At 38.7% G+C, this 20250-nt stretch overlaps 1 protein-coding gene across 2 annotated transcripts in view; it reads right to left on the reverse strand.

Moving 5' to 3' along the window:
• Nucleotides 1-3395: 3395 nt before the first annotated feature.
• Nucleotides 3396-20250, reverse strand: part of tmem245 (transmembrane protein 245) — a 31064-nt gene continuing 14209 nt past the window's right edge. For both annotated transcript variants that reach the window (XM_036558049.1, XM_036558048.1), the window contains 11 exons: nucleotides 16424-16528; nucleotides 15981-16063; nucleotides 14847-14937; nucleotides 14318-14416; nucleotides 12686-12817; nucleotides 12444-12566; nucleotides 11671-11816; nucleotides 9594-9694; nucleotides 7562-7736; nucleotides 6184-6378; nucleotides 3396-5018 (listed from right to left, as the gene is read on the reverse strand). In XM_036558049.1, coding sequence (XP_036413942.1) covers nucleotides 4973-5018; nucleotides 6184-6378; nucleotides 7562-7736; nucleotides 9594-9694; nucleotides 11671-11816; nucleotides 12444-12566; nucleotides 12686-12817; nucleotides 14318-14416; nucleotides 14847-14937; nucleotides 15981-16063; nucleotides 16424-16528 — 1296 coding nt within the window. In that variant the 3' untranslated portion in view covers nucleotides 3396-4972. The remainder of the gene's footprint in view (nucleotides 5019-6183; nucleotides 6379-7561; nucleotides 7737-9593; nucleotides 9695-11670; nucleotides 11817-12443; nucleotides 12567-12685; nucleotides 12818-14317; nucleotides 14417-14846; nucleotides 14938-15980; nucleotides 16064-16423; nucleotides 16529-20250) is intronic.

Raw genomic sequence — 20250 nt, forward strand, 5'->3', positions numbered from 1 at the left:
GATTTTGAATAAGGTCTGATGTTTATTTAGTGAGCTTTTAGCCAAGATCTGGGCACGGGCTTCAGTGTTTCCCCATAGACCACTGTAGTCGTGTCCTCATTTTGTAATCGGCGCCACGCTCTTATGCCCATATTAGGAACTCCGGGTCTAAGCTCCATTTCTCTATGGCCAGAATGAATAGGGTTTTCGAAAAATTGCCTCTATCGCACCCTGTGTTAAATAAAAATGATCAGAACCCGATACGTTTTGTCCTATGAACATTCTTCTCTCGAATACCACTGGATCCTCTGAATTACGGGGTCGTTTAAGAGTTGAAATATGAATATCGCTACATGTAAGATACTGCGCAGAGTTCACGTCTTTAGATTGGCAGCCTCCTTAAGCAGGTTTTGGCAGCGTACATTTCCATTTCCATGTACAGACTGAGAGCAGATGAAAAGAAGTCAGAACAAAATCAGCAGGTTTTCCTGCAGTTCTCTGTTCATCTGATGTTCACTGAAACACGATAGATCTTTCCTTTTAGCTTGATTTGAAAAGAGCTACAAAAGTACCTGCGCTCAGGCTAATCCAGTACAGACTCAGTTTAATATCACTGCTCACCCCTGATAAACTGATTTAGGCTATCAGAATATCCTAATTATTATTTTAACGCTTTATGTTCGACTTTTCCCGTTTCACCTTAAATGGTGCAGCAGTCACGTTCTGAACTGAGGCGCCATTTAAGGTGAAACGGGAAAATTCGAACAAGCAGCCGGCGAAAAAGAAGCTGACTTCATGGAGGGTTGAAAGGCATGATATGGGGAGGTTTCACTATTTACGCTTAACAGCTGAGTAACATTAACTTATTTTTGCTGGTTCACCGAATTAACAGGTCAGTATTTTGTCTTGTTTGCTAACGTTTGTGATAGCTAGACACAGCTGCTGCACCATTTAAGGTGGAACGGGAACATTCAAACAAAAAGCTAAATTCAGCCTCGTAGTTTTAACACGGGTAGTATTTTTGATAAGGAGTTTTAGCCTATCAAAATATCCTACCCAAAGGTTTTATTTACGAGTATACCTGCAATTATGCGCTACGGTACCCTATTCCTTCTGACCATGGAGAAATGGAGCTTAGACCCGGACTTCCTAATATGGGCATGACGAGGACTACAGAATGACGCACGACTACAGTGGTCCATTACTGCAGTGCAAAGGCAGAGACCCTCCTCAGGTCTGATATGATTGGCTTACAACTTACAAAGTCTGTTATGATTGGCTTCGAACTTATGAGGTCTGATATGATTGGCCTACAACTCATGAGGTAAGATATGATTGGGAAGGGGTGGGGGCTAAGTAACATTTTGAGAGAGCTAAAGCCCCCCTGGCCTAGCGGCGCCAACGTTCAGGAATTCACCTTGCGCCTTTGGTCGTCTCGCGCAGAACTATAACATGTGGTGGTTCCGGTTACTCATAATGGCTGCCCTGCCTTTGCAGAGAAGTTTTATTTTTGTTTTCATAGACTTAAGTAATTCATAACATCTTCTAAACCATATCAGTGTGTGCATGAAACAAATTAATATCTGGATGCCTTTTGAGCAGGTTAAGAGACATTTATGGAGACGAGATTAATGACCACAGAGAATGTGTAGAGAATTGCCACTCAGGAATGTCTTCTGGGTTGTCAAACACTACAGGGAGCTCCCTACCGAGTCCAAAATGAACGGGTTAATATGGAGCATTTCAGCAAAAATGCTCCACATTAACCCATTCATAAAAAACAAATTAAATTATTTTACATTTTAAATTTAATGGTTACATATCATTATATTATAGATAAAATTAAATGTTTAAGCATCATAAATGCTTAAACATTTTACATAGAAAAATGCATTAATATCCTGAACACTGAACAGCGCAAAACATTTTAACATCGCTGTTATATTTTTGAGTACTTTTGAACTCATTACAGGACTTCACTCGCCAACCAATCAGCACTCAGTAGCAGTAATGCTAGTTGTTTTCTGTATAAAATAGTAAATATACATGTAAGTTTTTAAAAACATACTTTCCAATAATAAAAGAAGGTCCAGGACGAATAGAAACTATTTTAAATAGATCCCCTCACCCTGATTCATTTAGGACTCGTTTGCAGGCGCCTTCTGATGTTCTGCAATCATATTTTAGACATAATAGGAGAAATAGGAAATGGCCAGACACATAAACCGGCCCTGGTGACAGTCTAAGCCCAGTGTTTGCTAGCAGCATTAGCCTAGCATCTTCCTTTGTAAACGAAAGCACACAAGCTATCAAACATATCTTCGACCGCATCTGGGGTAAGTGATAAATCATGTTAATTTGATTTTTTGAAAAACTGTTTCTTTAACCCCAGTGTGCTGGGGTGATCTCTAGAAAATGTTATTCATATTTACCACTGAGGAAAAATGGCTTAGACCCAGATATCATATAAATGCTAATGGAAAACTACAAAATGACAAGATGTTCTATGCATACATTTATAGATATTTATAAGTGAACTCAGATGGTTACATAAGCCTTGACAGATTGTTGTGTCTGCCTGAGTAAATACACAAAGAAGAACAAAGTTTTATCTCAATGGTTTAATAGTTTTATTACTGAAGTAGAAAACACTTAACATACAGTTAGAGATAACTATACATTTCAAAATGAAAACCTATAAACTTACACAAAATGGTGATACTGTTCAGTAATTAATCACCAACTATCCTAGTCATGTTTGTTAAATACAAACTACTGTGTCTTTCATTCGGGGTAAACCGTGTCCTCAAAGTGCATCTATCACCTCCTGAGTGAGTGAAAAGAAGCATAAACAAAGTTACCTACAGTCAACATATTGCCCTGCAGTGCTACATGTCCAGTGCATTAAATTCAAGCTTCTTACACTAAAATTCCATCTTAGGTGTCAGCTAGCATAATGCTTTCTCTGCAATTTGGTCTTTCTCCATCCACAGTTTCCTTCATAATCCTCCAAAATAAATTAGTTAAAAAAAATAATAATAATAAAAATCACTGTCCAAGTCTCCTCAAACCAGATTTCAGGTTCATGTCTCAGGTTCAGTCAGAAATAAGCTCAGCTCAACACACCATCAGCAATGTTGGTTCCATATGAGTCATTAAAGTACTTCAGATGGCTAGGAGCATGGCCTTTGCTAAAGTAAAGCACTGCACATCAGTCAAAATGAGTGTTTGCTCAGCAGTGGCTTAAAGGGACACTCCGGCCAAATGAAAAGTGTAACAGTTGCTACATCTGTTTAACACCTTGACAGATCCTACAGTAGTCTCGAGAGGAACATTTTCCAGTTTAAAAACCAAGAATACCTTCTTCTGATGATGTATCCTGAAGGTGGGGGGCAGGGGGTGAACTGTTATTGAAATTTAGCTGTCAAATGCAGGGATGTTACAGCTAGGATGCTGAATATCTTCCAGTCAACATTACAGTGGACAGAACAGATTACTCAAATGCAGAAATAACTTGTCGGATGAGGAGGTGGACACTGAAGTTAGCAAGGTATCTGGCTATCTAGATATCTTACCTCAGTTTGGTTCCTTTTCTCTGGATGAAATAGTAAAAACTTGTCTTTGGTGTCCATTCTGTGCTGATTCTAGATAGAATCACTGAGATTTTGTTTGAGGACTGACGTAATGCTAGCTTAGTTGTATTTGTTAGATCAGCTTTGATCAGCTAGGCCAGCAATCAGGACTGGTTGACACCACAGGGATTGCCAATGTATAATGTATTTGTGTAATGCATGCTGGGTATTGTAGTGAGATAACATGGATGGATGAAAACATGAACATCTTGTCAAACCTATGAGGCTGAGGGATACAATGCTGTGCTACAGAATAACCCAAGAAATAACGTATTCAACTCTGGATAAAGGCCGGAATGCCCCTTTAAGTAATAAAGCACAACAAGCATGAGCTGAAAGAAAACAAAGTGCTGGTGAATGTGCTAGAAGTATCTTCCTGTATTCCACACACACACTAAACTCAGTGACAAACTCATCAGTGCTGGGGTGTTAAATGTAGTCTTATGAAGGATTGAGGTAAGATGAGAATAAGGCAAAATTGTGCGTTTTCACACAAACAAAAAAAAACCAAAATGTGCAAGTAAGCGTAAGTAATGCCTGTGTCGTCAGCCGTGTAGTTAGTTAGAACTGTTTTTTTAATAACAGCAGGAACAACAAACCATCCTAATATTTGCATGAAAATACAAAAAAAACGTTCTCTGACATTATGTTCAAATATTAGGTTTGTGAATAAAAATGATCTGAGCCTTAAAAAGGCAGGTATTTCATATATGGCAAACAATAGAATGTTTAACTTTTTAACTGGAAAATCTAGAAGTTTTGAACACGCGCACGCACACGCTCAAACACCTTTAGAGTCATTGGCGCTGTACATGTCCACACAGTAGGATAATTCTGTATTATCACGATATGTTAACTATTTTGTGAGCACTAACGGACGGAAACAACCGTACAAATAAACTAACCATCAAAACGGATTCTGAGCAAATGTTATTTGAGCTTTACAGTGCAGTCTTGTGTGTGATAATTTAGTAGAGTTAACATTAGTGTGCTACTTCACGTAGCATTGGAGTGCAAGCCAAAGCACCACAGTGCTAACTGAATTTGGCGTTTAGGTGCTAGCTGTCTAAATAATACCGCACTTATTCAGCCCTAGCTCTGAGCCTTAAGGGAGCTCAGTATAGCTCAAAAGGAGATGTAGCATCAGGGCACTGCACTCTCATCATCGCCGACAGGGGTAATTCGTTGTTTAAGGGTACTGCAGTATTTTGTTCTTGAGCTTGAACAGGCCTCCAGTGCAGTTTTATAGGCGGAGATTCTGTGCCCTTGCGAGGCTGTGCGGGAGACCCCAGAGGGGAGCTCGTCTGAGGAGTGAGGGCCGAACAGCAGCAGAGCACACATGAAAGAACTCAGGCTTTCTTTCACTCTGTCCCTCTTTTCAGCAGCAAAGGAGAATCAAAGAAGGGCCTGAAAGAGACAGGAAACCTCAGAAAACAATCTGTCAAAGCATCTAATCCTGCTACAACAGATGTTTGTGCTGAAGAAGAGCAAGACCAATAATAAATAAGCCTTCATTCAGAAACAGCTCAGTAAGCTTTACATTATATTCTTTAAGATTTTCTTTTGAAGCTGCAGATTTTGAACCATTTCTATTGGTTTTTCCTACAGCATAAGTCAGTCATATTTTAATACAGCATAACTGGCTGTCTTGTTCCAAGGCAGAGATGCCTTTTGGATGATATTTACAACAGATTGGCTGTTTCGTTTTAAGTAAATAACTGAAAGGACTATTTGGCTTTAGTTTATACTTTCCAGCTGGTACAGATTTGTGTGGGTTTTAGAGAGTAACTTAGAGTAATGGGATTACTTTTTTCCAGGAAGTAATAAGTAAAGTAATCCTATTGCAGTTACAACCCCAGTAGATTCATAGCATAGATTTTTTTTTATTTTATAAAATTACACTATATGTTTAATTGCAAAATTAACATTTTAAAAGAATAACTGAATTTTATTTTGAAGAAGCTCAAATGTTCAGTGTTGGCATTTCACTAAACAGTGTGTTCTGTTTATATTTTTTTTATGTAAGAATTGCATTCCTGTAAATGTTAACACTACAAACTTCGACCACTGAAAAAAATATATGTTCTCTCATTGGCTGAAGAAGTGGGGCGTTAGGCAGCTTTCTGTTGGGCCACATCAATTGTCCCTGTGGGCCAACTTTGGGCAGCTATTCTACATAAGCCTTGGTACAAGTTGCAACAATTACTTAGCTAGCTAATGTTAAAACAGTTGAAGATAGTAAACTTTCAGTTTAACCTGTCAATTAAATGTTTACTCCTAAAAACTTCAAGTATAACAAAAAAAACTTTTTCAGATGCATATAAAATAAATAATTGAAGGTAAAAACTCTAAATATATGTATTTTGACAAAACTGAGTTGCATCCTACCACTTCTCGACTGGCTAGATTTTGATTTTGACATTGATCAAATGCTGTGCAAAGCTTGTCCAACCTTGCAATCATAGCTACAAAAAATCATGTTTGTGGGCAGAGCATGGACAGATCAAAAGTAGGGTGCTTCGATTGATTGCAAGTGAGAATGCGTTTCTCTGTGTGCATGTGTGTACATTACCGGCCCAGGTGTTGAGGGAAGGTACTCTGTACTGGTGTGGGCTGGCTGCTGCTGGGGCTCATCAGCATGGCGCTGTAGATGTTAGATGCTACCACTAGAATGCAGAGCAGGATCGGGCCTATGATGGCCCCCTCCAAGCCAAGATAGTACGCTCCACCAGCCACAGCCAGGCCAGTCAGATAAGGGTGACCACCCCTGCACAGCCAAACAAATATATATTTACAAAAGTCATACTGGACTGTGCATGTAGGCTACATCCAACAGTCAGAGCTTAAACAGCACAACACAATTCATCATTTAGCCACAACTCTGTCATTAGAGCAGATGGATCGATCAAAGACAAAAACAAAAACAAACACCCACACAAACAGCTTGATTGTCTGAATATCTGTCCCTGCAGGGTAGGAGCGTCCTTGTGCTGTTTCTTCAAGCACAGAATGCATTACCTGCTCTCTCCTTAATTAATCTCATTAAACATTCTCACATTAGCCGGGACACAGACAGCCAATCAGTCAGAAAAGGACACAACATTCATTCTCATATGAAACGGCCAACATTAATAATGCTGTCTTGAGAAAACCTTGCATTTCCAGAAACAGTAAAGAAAAGAAAAAAAGTTCTTAACTTTAAGTAAAAATTTTGGTTAAGCTTAGAGATAATGGAAGCTTACAATCGTATGCAAAACTTTGGGTGCCCCTGGTCAAATTGCATTTGTTTTGAAGAATTACACATCCTCTACAGAGAATACACTTTAGAACATTTTAACACATAATTACTGTTTATTTGATGAACTTGTTTTCTTTACTTCAATTAGAGGGTGATGCAAATTTGTGGTTGCTTGAAGTTATTTGTTTATTTCTAACAATGGTTCCTGGTATTTCATTTTATTTTAACCATGATTAAGGCCTCTGTGCCAAAATACATTGGTTTGAAATAAAGTTTGGAGTTCTCTAGTTAACAAGTTACTTTTTCTATTGGCTTTCGTTGTATGAGGATCTTGCTTGGTTCTAATAAAAACATACAGCCACACCGGCCCTTTGTGGATAAGACTGATGACCCCTTCTACACAAGTGCAGTGAAAATGAATAAAATGCAGATATTATAGCGCAGTAACCCAGAGTTGCCTAAATATTCTGCTCTTCTAGAGTACCCATAGGGTGTTAAAAATTAATAAACAAGTATTTTAGATGAGAAACTAACAAAGCCAACAGCAAACTGCAAAGCTACAGTTTCCCTCAAAACAAGATGTAACATAGTAGTACGAGAGCTAGATGTTAGCGTCCTCATGGAGGACGTGAAATATCCAGCCACTGTCAAGGAAACTGTTTTTCTTACAGCAGTGACGACAGATGAAACCCACTCCTTCCCTCGCTCATACCCTGATATATCAGTGTAGATAGCAGTGTCGACAAAGTATGTTGGCAGTAGGTGGCAGAAGAGCAGCAATACAGCTTTGACCCCCTCGCCCTGCGCAAGCCACAGGTCCAGCACCGCCGGCAGCGCCGCCCAGTACGTCCCCAAGAACGGTACAGCGCCCAGAATTGCCGCCAATGCTGTACAAACACAGAGAGTTTGGGATTTCAGAGCATTTCAGTTTTATGTATATGCAAGCAAGTCAGGATTTATTCTGTTATATTATTATTACCTTTCTACTGTGCAGTGTTGCTTGCACAAATATGATCTGTAACATGTCTGAAGTATGCAAAACAACAACTAGAAATGGCTACTAAGGAAATTTTGGAAAATGGAAAATGGAACTCTTTGGCCACAACAAAAGTAGGTTGGGTAAATGAAAAGGAACAGCATTCGATGAAAAGAACACCATGCCAACTGTTAAGCAAGGAGGTGGATATATCAGCAAATTCTAGAAGCAAATGTGACACAGTCAGTCAAGAAACTGATGCTGAAAAGAAGCTGGATTCTAGAACATATCAATTAGAAAAAATTGGTGATTTTTATCGTGGACATTTTATTTACTTCAAGTAATGCTTATAATATGCATGGTCAGTCCGACAGACTGCAATACAAGAAGTATTTGGGGCTTATGGCATCCGTTGTTTTGTTGCACCAAACAATAAGAAATCGCTTGTCTCACAGATGGACAAGATCTGTGAAGTCATGGATAATTTTGCAGTTGGTGGCATACCCATATAAAGAGCTCTAAGCAGGTTTAAGCTGGTTATCTTTATGGGAAAAAGTAATGGTCTTGTGAAAATCGCCGCTATTGTGCCCTGTGATAAACAAAAATGCTTGCATAAATACCTACACTTTTCCACCATATGCCACTAGATCAGGGGTGTCCTATCCTGGTCCTGGAGATCTACCACCCTACACAGTTCAGATCCAACACCTGGCTGTTCAGGTGTCCTTGAAGAGCTTCATTACCTTATTAAGGTGCATTAGATTAGGGTTGCAGCTGAACTCTGCAGGGTGCTAGATCTCCAGGACCAGGACTGGGCACCACTGCCCTAGAGCCTTGGAATTCTGAGGTCTTTAAAGAGTCAAAATACAAAAGTTGCTACAAACATGCTACAAGCAAGCTAACACATCTGTGCATAGAGATGATGTTGAATGTAATTAAGTGTAATATTAAACTTCAGCACTCTTGTATAACAGCAGAAGTGTTTGGCGGTTTTTGGTTATGATCTTACATCAACCTGACTTTAATTGTGAGGGAAGGAAAACTGTCAATATTGAACTGGCTGAGCATTAAAAGTCTGCATGATATGTTCTGCAAATTTTAATGCATTTAATGTAAGTTCTTTTTGCTCACTTTAACATACAGGTAGAAAATAAAAAAAAAAAACTTAATAAAAATAAATAAAATATCAAATATTTTTATTTAGCAATGAAACAGTAAAATGTGGAGAAGTGGGTTTTTGTAGAGGAAGTGTTAACTTTTTTTCACTTAGAAAAGCAACAAATGTAATTTGATTTGGGTACCCAAACCTTTCTGTGATTACTGATTGCCATTTTTATTTAGTACTGTACTTGTATAATGAGCTGTATTGGCAATATCAAACCAAAAAACGTGTACGTAAATAAATATAACAAAAAGCCCTGAACTGAAATTTATGATAGATGAAGGGACTGTGTGTGTGTGTGTGTGTGTGTGTGTGTGAGAAACAGAGAGAGAAAAAAGAGATTTGCAGGGCTGAGGTGTGGGGGAGGAAAGACACAGAAAGAGAGATGAGAGAGCAAGATAGGGACAGGCAAGAGACTCACACACACATACACGAGTGAGAATGTGTGTGTGTGTGTGGGTGAGTTTGTGTGTGTGCGTGCTGGCAGATGGTTACCGTATGCCAGAATAAACCGAGGCTATGTGTCACTGATAAACAAACAAAAACATGCACATCTTTATGCATCTATAAATAGCCAGCTACTCCAAGTGTCTGTGTGTGTCTTACCTGAGGGGATGAAGACGATGTTGATGCCGAAGATGGTGTGTGTGAGCCAGGTGTAGAGGCCGTAAAAACCTGCCATCTTAAGAGATGCATCAAACACACCCCTGAGAGAGAAATGGAAAGAGATTATTTCAGCATCGTGCTCCGTCACTAAGGCGTACAATGAGAGTGGACATGCAAATAGATCCACTAGAATACCTGGGCCACTCCTGCTGACCTCTCTCACACACACTTCCTTAACCAAACACTGGAACAGAGTAAATCATGCTGAACTGCTCTCCCCATTTCCTTTCAGCAATGACAAAACTCCGTCACAGCTGCATCCTCCAACTCTTTCCTAATGGAAAAGTGTCTGTCTGTGTATGTGTGTGTGCGTAAGTTAGAATTTGGCAGGAAGAAGGGAAGTGGGAGTGCTGAGGGTGCTGCAACACCCCTTACTTTCAGGATTGTTTAATTACAACTGCTAAAAACTAAAAAAACTAATGGAACAACTTTGAAAGTCTCACACAGAAGAATGCTAACTTTTGTTACACCAGCTAACAAATGCTCACGTTGTCTAGCACTGCACAGTCAATGGGGCGAGTGAGCTCTGAAATCGTACATCATTATGTAGACGGCATCATGACTATATCAGGAACTCTGGGTCTAAGCATGTTTATGGGGAAAAGATGCTGTTTTTTAAAAATCACTGCTACAATGTCCTGTGGTAAACAAAAAAGTCCCAAATCAGATAGATACACATTTTCCCTCCCAGAGTGTCACTGGATCTTCTGAATTGCAAGGTTGTTTAGCTGTTGTAATATATAATGCTACATACATGCTAAACACAAGCTAACACTTCTGCACACTGAAATGACATCACATGAAGTCTACTATTAAAATGTATCACTATTGTATACCTACGCCAGCTACTCAAACTGTAGGCTACTGCAGCCTGAGCAGCTTAACAATGACACTGGGCAAAGCATGAGGTGTTTTGGAGAAGATACCAGTGTTACAATGTCAATTCAGAGCACACCAGTGTTAGCTTGCATGTGGCAATTCATATTTTAGCTCCTTAATGACAGAAAATCTGGTGACATTCTGAGAAAAAAATATCAGCCTAGACTCGGAGTTCCTAATATCCAAAATATTACAGGACCAGCAGTGCTTAACTGGTTTCTACCAATTAAGTCTCAACAACATTCCTTGCACCATCAGCCTCAGCACAGCGAGAGAGAGCAGAGTGAGCATTAGTGTTTGCTGTTTTGATGACTTGGGTAAAGAGGTGTTGTTGCCTCGCTCTGTATTACAACAATTGCATAATCAATATCAATTATCTACTATTCATGATTTTTCAACATGTTCTTTTTGTTATAAATTATACAATCAGTTAAACTGGGAATAGCATTTATTACTGTGTCATTCATAAATATGCTGCTTAAAATTGCTGCTTCAAACTGCTTCCAAGACCACAGCATTAATACTTTGTGCATTAGAAAAATGCATGAAAAAACTGAAGCTACTGTAACACTGTCTGGTCTTAAAGAGATCATAGTACTCTTCTGCCCTGTAGAGGTGACTTTAGTTACTGCACCTACAAGTACAGTAGAATTCCAAAACAGACAAAAATGTTTGTTTACAGCAAATGTTTCTACTCCAATGTTCACAAATAAACCAATTACAGCTTTTAAGGGTGGGTTCCAACAATTTTTTTAGAATTTATTTCTTTCAAAAAAAAAAGCCATTCATGGTAGAGAGGTACATGCAGGGTGTGGTAAGGCAAAATAGTACCCAAAGAAGATTTCCCACTATTTTGCTATTCTCTAAATTACATATAAAACTCACAAGATATGTGTAGGTTGGTAAGCTTCTCTACAATGCACCATTCCACTTTAAAAAAGGCCTGAATAAGCTTGTTTACACCTCTACAACTTAATTAAGCAGACATTTTGAAAAATGTGGAATTATCCTTTAAATCTGGGTGCTTATGTTGAAAAATGCTATTGTTAAAATTCAGTGGGCCAAGCACTTTGCGGCTATAACTGTGCCTTAGCTTGTGTGTGTGTGTGTTTGTGTTTGAGTGTATGCATATGAGAACCTGATGGCCTCCTCCACAGACTGGCCAATGATGTTGGATGAGGGTCCAGGCTGAGACAGCGGCGTGAGGCTAATCACCCATTTAACAGGCTTATAGTATTCCCCACTGGAGCTCAACAAGTAGAACAGGGTGGTCAAGAAAATCACCTATACACACATACACACATATATATTAATGTATATTCAATGTGAAAATCTGGATAAGAAGGGTTCCAAAACACATTATAGACCACTTTTAAGAAGTTTATTTTTTTTCATGATATACATTGTTTGGAGTGGGCTTACACAAACAAACATGATCAACGCTATATTATGATTAATAACACCTTTATTAAAGAAAGAAAAGTATTTATACATAAGTGTAGATGTGTGTATATATAGTTATTTAATATAGTCATGTAAATACCGCCGCTACATCCGTTCCAAAATGTCTTTATTAATTTACCTCTTAACTTTTAATGTATGACTTTATTTGACTTATTGATAAAGGCAAATGTATTTTTGTTTAAGAATCTAAAATGCCAATTTAGCACGATGCAGAGCGAATAATTATTAATAATGTGACTTCAGCTGATAGAAGGCACTGGAAATGTGCAGGTGTGTTTCATGTATTCATTTCATTCTAAACGAAGGCTTATAAAAATCACTTTGGCTGTGAATAATGAAAAACACGTTTCTGTAAATCAGAGGAACATTGTGAAAAAGTTAAACTAGATGCCAATAAATGTATAATATATATATGTGTGTGTGTGTGTGAATGTATGTGTTTGTTACCAGTGACAGAGCAAAGTTGAGCAGCGCTGTTCCGCTATGGAAGAGTACAGTGAGTAGTGTAGTTGTCGTGGAGATCAACAAACCCACGTTGCGGCTCATCACCACCCACAGAGACTCCACAATCTACACACACACACAGTGTCCTCATTATTTTGACACATTAACATGCATACACACATACCCACATGTGGCTGCATAAATAAATACACATAAATACATACACACCTTACTCTCTCACTCACCGAGAGCAGTGTTTCAATATTTTCCTGCACGAAGGAGGCGATGTCCTGCCAGTCCAGAATGTCACCCAGCCAGCTGTTGTGTCTATGCAGGTGGAGCTTCTGGCCACGGTGGCGTCCAGTGTATGTTACATTCTACAACACAGCAAAGCCAGAACTTTTGGGGGCTGAAGACACCAATAAATCCAGTCTTGAAAGTGAAATGTTTTGCAATTTTTTTGGTCTACAAGTCGTAAGCCGTGCAACCACACATGGCGTTGGATGTTGTTTTGTGCTCTATAATGCGCCACAGATTTGGGAGACGGGTCTGGACTGCATGCAGGCCAGTCTATTGTAACATGAGCATCTGTTCTAACATGAGCAGAATGTGGCATGCTGTTGAAATAAGCATGGACGTCTCTGAAAAAGATGTTGTGTAAAGTTGCCCATGCCATGGGCACAAATACAGCCCTATACCCTAGACAGATTCTGACATTTGAACACGCTGGTCCTTTTCTTCTATGGCCTGGAGAACACAAGGTTCATTATTCCCAAAAACAATCTGTAACGTAGACTCTTCTTATCACAACACCCACTTCCATTGTGCATCAGTCCATTTCAGATGAGCTCAAGCTCAAGTTGTTGGTGGCGTTTCTAGATGTAGTTGACATGGCTTCTACAGTGCAGACTGCAGTACAGTGTACGATGTGATGGACGGTGTTTATTGACAACGATCTGTCAAAATATTCTCGATTGTATGTAGCGATATCTATCACAGAAGTATGCTAGCGTTTAATGCAATGCCATCTTCTGTCACAGGCATTCAGTTTCGGGTTTCTGCCTTAAAAGATCACCGAAATCTGGGCTGAAAACGTTGCTATTTGAGCAGCCTTTCAGCTCAGTTTAAAACACTCTACTGCACTTCTATCCTGTAACAGCACTCTATTATCCTATGTTAATTTTTAATAAATTTTTTAATTTAACACTCATTTCTTCTCTTTTAAATCTATTGTTTACAATCATTTCGATCATGATTTCTATTTCTATTCAACAGCATGAATCCATGGAGCCAGGCTGTGTTGTGTCAACAGTCCAGGCTGGTGGAGGTGGTGTAATGGTGTGAGGAGTGTTTTATTGGCACACTTTGGGCCAATTAATACCAATTGATCATCGCTTGAATGCCACAGCCTATCTTGGTATTGCTGTTGACCATGTGCATCCCTTCATGGCCACAATTTACTCATTTTCTAGTGGCCCTACCCAATATTGTGTGTGTGTGTGTGTGTGTGTACTCATCATTGGTTAATATCTGACCACAGGACTGCTTTTCACCAGATATTATTTGAGTGATGGATCATTCTCAGCATGGCAGTAACACTGACATGGTAGTGTGTGTGGTGTTGGTGCAAGTGTGCAAAAATCCCAGCGACACATCAACTTCACTGCTAGTCTGGCAACAAAACTTGCCAGCCTACCCAAATAATATTTGGTCCGTGATAATCCTATGGTGTTTCTTGTCCTTTGAAGGATGGGATAGAGTAGGGGGTTAATTGTGCACCAGATGGGCTAGTCAGTAAACCTACAAAATGCACCTATGTAGTAGGTATACCTAATACAATGACCAATGAGTGTGGGTACAAGGTAAATGCACCTTACCTTGACAAACCAGGAGTGGTAAAGCCTGTCCCACAGTTCCAGAACCTGCTTCTCTATCACTGCAGTGTTGTTCACCTTATCACCAAGCATCTTGTGGAGCTACACACACAAACACACATTGCTCTGTTCATGTGCAGATTCAGAGATATACAGCTAACACTTAAATTACATAAATACTTTGCGTGTAATCAAACATCATCTACTTTCATCTCAACAACCTCTCATCGAACTACACACTTTCTTGATTTTTTGTTGAAAATAACTAAATAAAGAAAATAAAAAATAACACACCTCCTTAAACTTAAATAGGGCATTTTTATGGAAAGTATTTATGCACAAATTCTATTTTTTAAAATGTGGGGAAAAATAAAACAAAGTATAAAATGTGCCTTCACTTTTGCACACACTACTTCATGTTAAATTCAACAAATAACTCAGTGGGATAGGACCATCTGCTGACCTACAACCTGCCCAATCTGTCTTAAATCACTGATTCTGAACTACTACTCCTGAACCCATACTCTTGTACCTTTTGAGTTATCCATTCTCTCCCATGCTGGTAAACATTTGTGGCAGCAGAGTTGAGAGCCTTCTGAATTACACGAGCCTCTGGAAGCCAGCTGCAACACACACAGGAAAAGCGCTGGTAATACACATATTATAACACTGAAAAATTCTCATCTTTCATCAGAGATAAACAAATACTTTAGTAATTGCATTTTGTCACTATACCATGTACTTTATTCATGTATTATTGTATTTGTACACTTAAATAATAAGTGAAATGACAGCATATATATGCAAAAAGCACACAAGTGGTATGAGACAGTTTGGCCAGGCTTGGCTGTCGCTATACAAGCCTATGCCTGGTTGTTATGCTCAGAATGCAGCTTGCACTTGCATTGTGTTATAAATTCCGTTGTGACACATTTTAGAATGCAACAACATGCGAAAAAGTATCACCATAGCTCGACACATTTCATTCACATACTTCTGTGAAGTATGTTTCTTTATTGTTCACTTTATTGTTAACTTTGGCTCTAAAGTTTTGCTTCTTTTGCTTAAACATCCTTCTTATAAGACATAAATATTGCTGTTTTAATGTCCCTTGGCTAAAATATTCTCTGTTTTGATTGCTGAAAACATGGTTTACAAAACCATTTTTTGCTTTAAATTAGCATACATAATATTCATGTTCTCAAACATATATTTGTACTGAACATCTTGTAAAGCTAGTTTACTTTTGAATAATGAAATGTTTTCAAATGTACTCCTCCATTTGCTTTTTCCTTTGTGCTAATGTTTAGTCTGTTAAGCCGAAAGTTTGACACACATGGCAAAAGTAACTAAGGGAGGCAGGGCTTTTGCAAACGGTCAACTGAGTTATATTTTGACAGTATAGTTTCTCTGCACTGTTTCCAGCCCTGTCTTTTAAACATTCCATACATTTTCAGGACAAAAATGTCTTGACTTTGTAGGAAAACTACAGAAAAGAGAGGTAAATGTACCAACAAAATGATCCTTACTTTGTAAAGTGCTTTTTACAAAAGCTTCATTTTTTTAAACTAAAAATTTTTTGGGTACTGAGACTAAGGCAGTTATATATACTGATATATAACAACAAATGTGGTTTTGTGTGTTTGTGCGTGTGCATATTTCTTACTTGGCCCACTCAGGGTGGTTGGCCACAGTCTCGTTGATCAGGTTGCTGGTGACCTCTATGATATGGGCACTCTCATGATGGACCTGAAAAATTACCACCAACACACGCTGCATAAAGAACAGAATGGGCCACAGGAACACACAGCCCCCCATGACAGTCCACTAGTTTACTGACGTTTCAAAACAAAATTGCAAAAGCAGTTCAATATATTACCAATAGGCTCTATGAACCATTTACAACCGGTTTTCCTTTTATAGAAAAGAATTTTATATACAGCCATGTAAATCAGAAACTGCTTGAATATGAACACTGAAATTTCCACATTTCCACCAAGACAAATGGTCTTTTAGTGCTCATTGTTCTATATATAACCATAGGCTTTACTAAAGAGCTCTTAAAGGGCCATTTTCAAGGTGTATTTGTAGGTTTGGAATACACTGTACCATAGCAGTGAGCAGGAGGGCCATGAGCAGAGTCCCTGTAACCAGTAAGAAAATGATAAAGATGCTGATGAGTTTATCCAGAGATTTCTCCAACCACACAATCAGCTGGGGAGAGAGAGAAGGAGACAGAGAGAGAAAGAGATTAGCTTCCAGCATGGATGCCACATCATCACGAGGGTACAAACACACAGAGAAACCTGCTGTCCTCTTAGTCGGCCCTGAGGAACAAATAAGCTAGCTGTCTTGGGTCCTGGATCTACAACAACCCTCCAAAAACAATAAAGTACTTTGTAAACCCCAAACTTTCAGTTGGAGATAAGCTTCCCTTACTCATGGTATTTTCCTGCACTTTAGCAATTCCTTTGCCAGCAAATTCCATTTTTACACTTGCCCCAAAAGTAGTGTAGGGTATTACTTCTTGCTGGAAAACCTCAAATGGGAGGGGCATAACTCCAAATGGGTGGGCCATAGCTCCAAATGGGAAGGCATAAATCAGATGGTTTTGCTATTGGTTGTTGAGATGTTCTGCGATGCTGGGTCCCATGTTCCTGCTGGCTGGTTGGAGAACAGAATTATGTTGCTGACAATTTTTTTTTGTTTTTTGATCTTGGATGCATTAAATACATGGACAGATCGCAATGTCCATTTTATTTTTTAAATAGCCTAAATAACAGATTAGTTAATTGGGCTGGATCCAGATCTGATTGATAGTGTAGTCTAATGTAATTTTTTCCTCTTAAGATTTCTTGTAAACTTCCTAAACGTCAAGTGAATACTGATTTGAGTGAATATTCAATTTACATCCTTATTCTACCAGCTGCCAGGTCTGCACAGATTCGTTTTTTTCATAAATATGAAAAAGTTAATTATTTATAGATCGTGGTCTGAGCTCCGTGAATGCAATGCCAATCAGTGTCAGTGATGCCAATATTTGCTTCTATTCTCATGCATTAATCAAAAACAAGTAACTGTTTGCATATTATTTAATTAATCATTTAGCCTCAATCAACAAAGGGCTCAAGAGAACAATTTTGGCTTCATTGTGCCACCTTACCTCTTACCACACATGCTTTCATTTTCTTGGTTGCAAGGTCACATTAAAAATAGAAAAGACTGAATAGAACCTGTTTTTACATCAAAAAAATACTGCAATTACAAGCATGAAGACATTTTATATTTGTTGTATATGAAATTATTTGTATTAAAAGGCCAACGTTTCATAGCAAGTCAAGCACAAAACGCTGTAAAGCTTACAAGACCTGCTAAAGTATGTTAAGCCTGTCTGCATACAATTCTCTTTTTACCAGTAACAAAGCACTGAACAGAATGGCAACCCCTCTGGAGTTAAGACAGACCCAATAATAGTTAAGTCCTTCCTATCTGAAGTTGGTCCAGCCTGCAGGGATACATACTTGCAAACACAGACGATCATTCAAGACATTTTTGGTGTCCCAAGTTTCCTTCTTGGAAAATGAACAAAATATACCCCATTGCTAAAAACATTATAAGCAGTCACCATAAAATCTGACTTTGGTCAATTTCTAATAACAGTATGTTGTACAAACCATATAAGTATATTTGAAATTACCTGAAAACATTACTCAGTTTGAGGAGAGTGTATGTGTTTTAGACATGCAGTTTGCACAGTCTTATTAGAAGTGTATAAGCATTACCTGTTAGCTACATTATCCGCTTAACTCCAGCGAAAAAAATGAAGAAGCAAACCTTGGACACCAAATGTGTTAAGCCTTTTTGGCCTTTATTGATCTACTGTAGAATACATCAGTTGGCATGAGTCTGCTAACCCTGTGGGTTTGTAATGCCTGTGTGTTGTAGCTTATTCGGCATCAGGACCAGGTTTCTCTGTGCACCCCGCAGCTCCAGGCCCGACGGACCAGTCTAATCCTGTTCCTGTGTTCCATTTGGCCACACGACTAGTTAGCACACAGTTAGCATCATGTGCTAAGGTGGTGTGGTCGAAGCTGGATTAGTAGACGTTAGTGTTTCATAGTGTGTTTCTGCTGATGAAACACATGCTAGAGCTCTGTCGCTTCCTGCTGAAGCACAAGAGTTTGTAAATATGCTTGCAAATAATGATGATTATGAGAAGCCATGGACATGCACTAAAAAGCTCAACATGACCTTGAGCACCATCTGTTCCCCTGACTGTGTTTCTATATCTGACACAACACTCTGGGGAATGTCATGCGTGACAGAAAGGCCATTCTTGTGACATTTATAAACAGATGATGTTTAGTTTAGGCAAGAACCTGTACATTTTAATCATTTTTTGGAACTGTGGACAAATATATGATCAAAGTGGTACCATCCTTTGGTGCTGAAATAAATAGCAATAAATAAATAAATAAATAAATAAATATAAATACTGGTGGGTTGCTTTGACCCTTATAAGTTATTTCTGGCATAAAGCAAGGTGTAATTTTACATTATTCTTTTCTCAATGAAGGAAGCAGGAAAATACATTAGTGTTTGTTTATTATGATCTGAATGAATAAATATTGTGTACAGTCCTGTTTTCTTTACATTCTTTACATTACATGTAATTATATTTAAATAATCATGTTATAGAAATTGAATATATAGCAACTCCAGACTTAAGGTTAAACCATTTCTTCTATGTACTAGGGCCTGGCTGACATGATTTATTTATTTTTTTTTTGTGGCCAATACTGATTATAGGGACAAAAATGACCAATACTATCATCTAATATCACACATAGTTAAATTATAGATTTAATATTACTCTCAAATAGTATTAGTTTAACAGTGCCTTACTGAGTGGTAGGATTGCCAGTTCTCAAAAAACAAAAACAACAGAAACTCTTTCATTTTTCAACTTTTCAACTTTTTCATTAGTCCTTGTCTTAAAAATGACATTATGACATGGTGTTCTTGATGATAAAGGTTAAGTTTCGATACATTGTATATGTTTGTTATTGTAACCAACATGTTTTGTGTTCAAAGTTAACAGGTTCAGCCTCCATTGCTGTCATATAATTCAACAGGGAGTGTCTCATATTGGGCTCTCCAGCAGCACAACTGGGAGGCTGCAAGTTCAAATCCCAGCAAAGCCACGACCAAAACAATCAGTAAATTTTTTAGTGTTATTTTTGCCGATATCAACCATGATATAGTGGCTTGTCAGTATAATGGCTGAGCGATGTATCTGCCAGGCTCTAACCATAGTGACAAATTTTAAAGGAACTTTGTCCCTGAGGTTGACTCTCACTGACTATAAAGATACTCTGGCATTAGCTAATAAAAATAGCTTGATGTTACTATCAGTATTACATGCATGTCTTTAGATACTGTTGGAATCATTTAATCTTGGTTACTGAGTTCTTCAAACAGTTGTATTACCTGCATCAGCACAGACCAGATCTATTCTTCAAAATCATATGACAGAACCAAGCTTCTCTTTTTTGAGTATCCCATCCAGAATTTTAGCAACTAACTCCCATAATCCCAGCTGTCACCCCTCCTCCCCTCACAATGACACACTCAAAACCTTAGAGACCCCTTCACCCCTCCCATCTCTGTCTACTTTGCTCTCCATGCATCATCTCACACACTCTGAAGCCAACCAGCCCCACGCATATCTACAGCTGTGGAAGAGTCCGGACCCTCACAGGTTTGCTTTGCGGTAGTTTTAATGCCCAATGGTTGCGCACTAACCTGACAGAGGAGGCATTCGCTCCCTTCCACAGCGCAAAAAGCACTACACACAAAAACAGAAGGGGCAGCCGTAAGCCTGCGAGCTCAGCTGAGAACAGAAAGATGGAAGGATGACAGTGGATGGCAGAAAA

This window comes from Colossoma macropomum, unplaced genomic scaffold (assembly GCF_904425465.1).
Source record: "Colossoma macropomum unplaced genomic scaffold, Colossoma_macropomum, whole genome shotgun sequence".
NCBI lineage: Eukaryota > Metazoa > Chordata > Actinopteri > Characiformes > Serrasalmidae > Colossoma > Colossoma macropomum.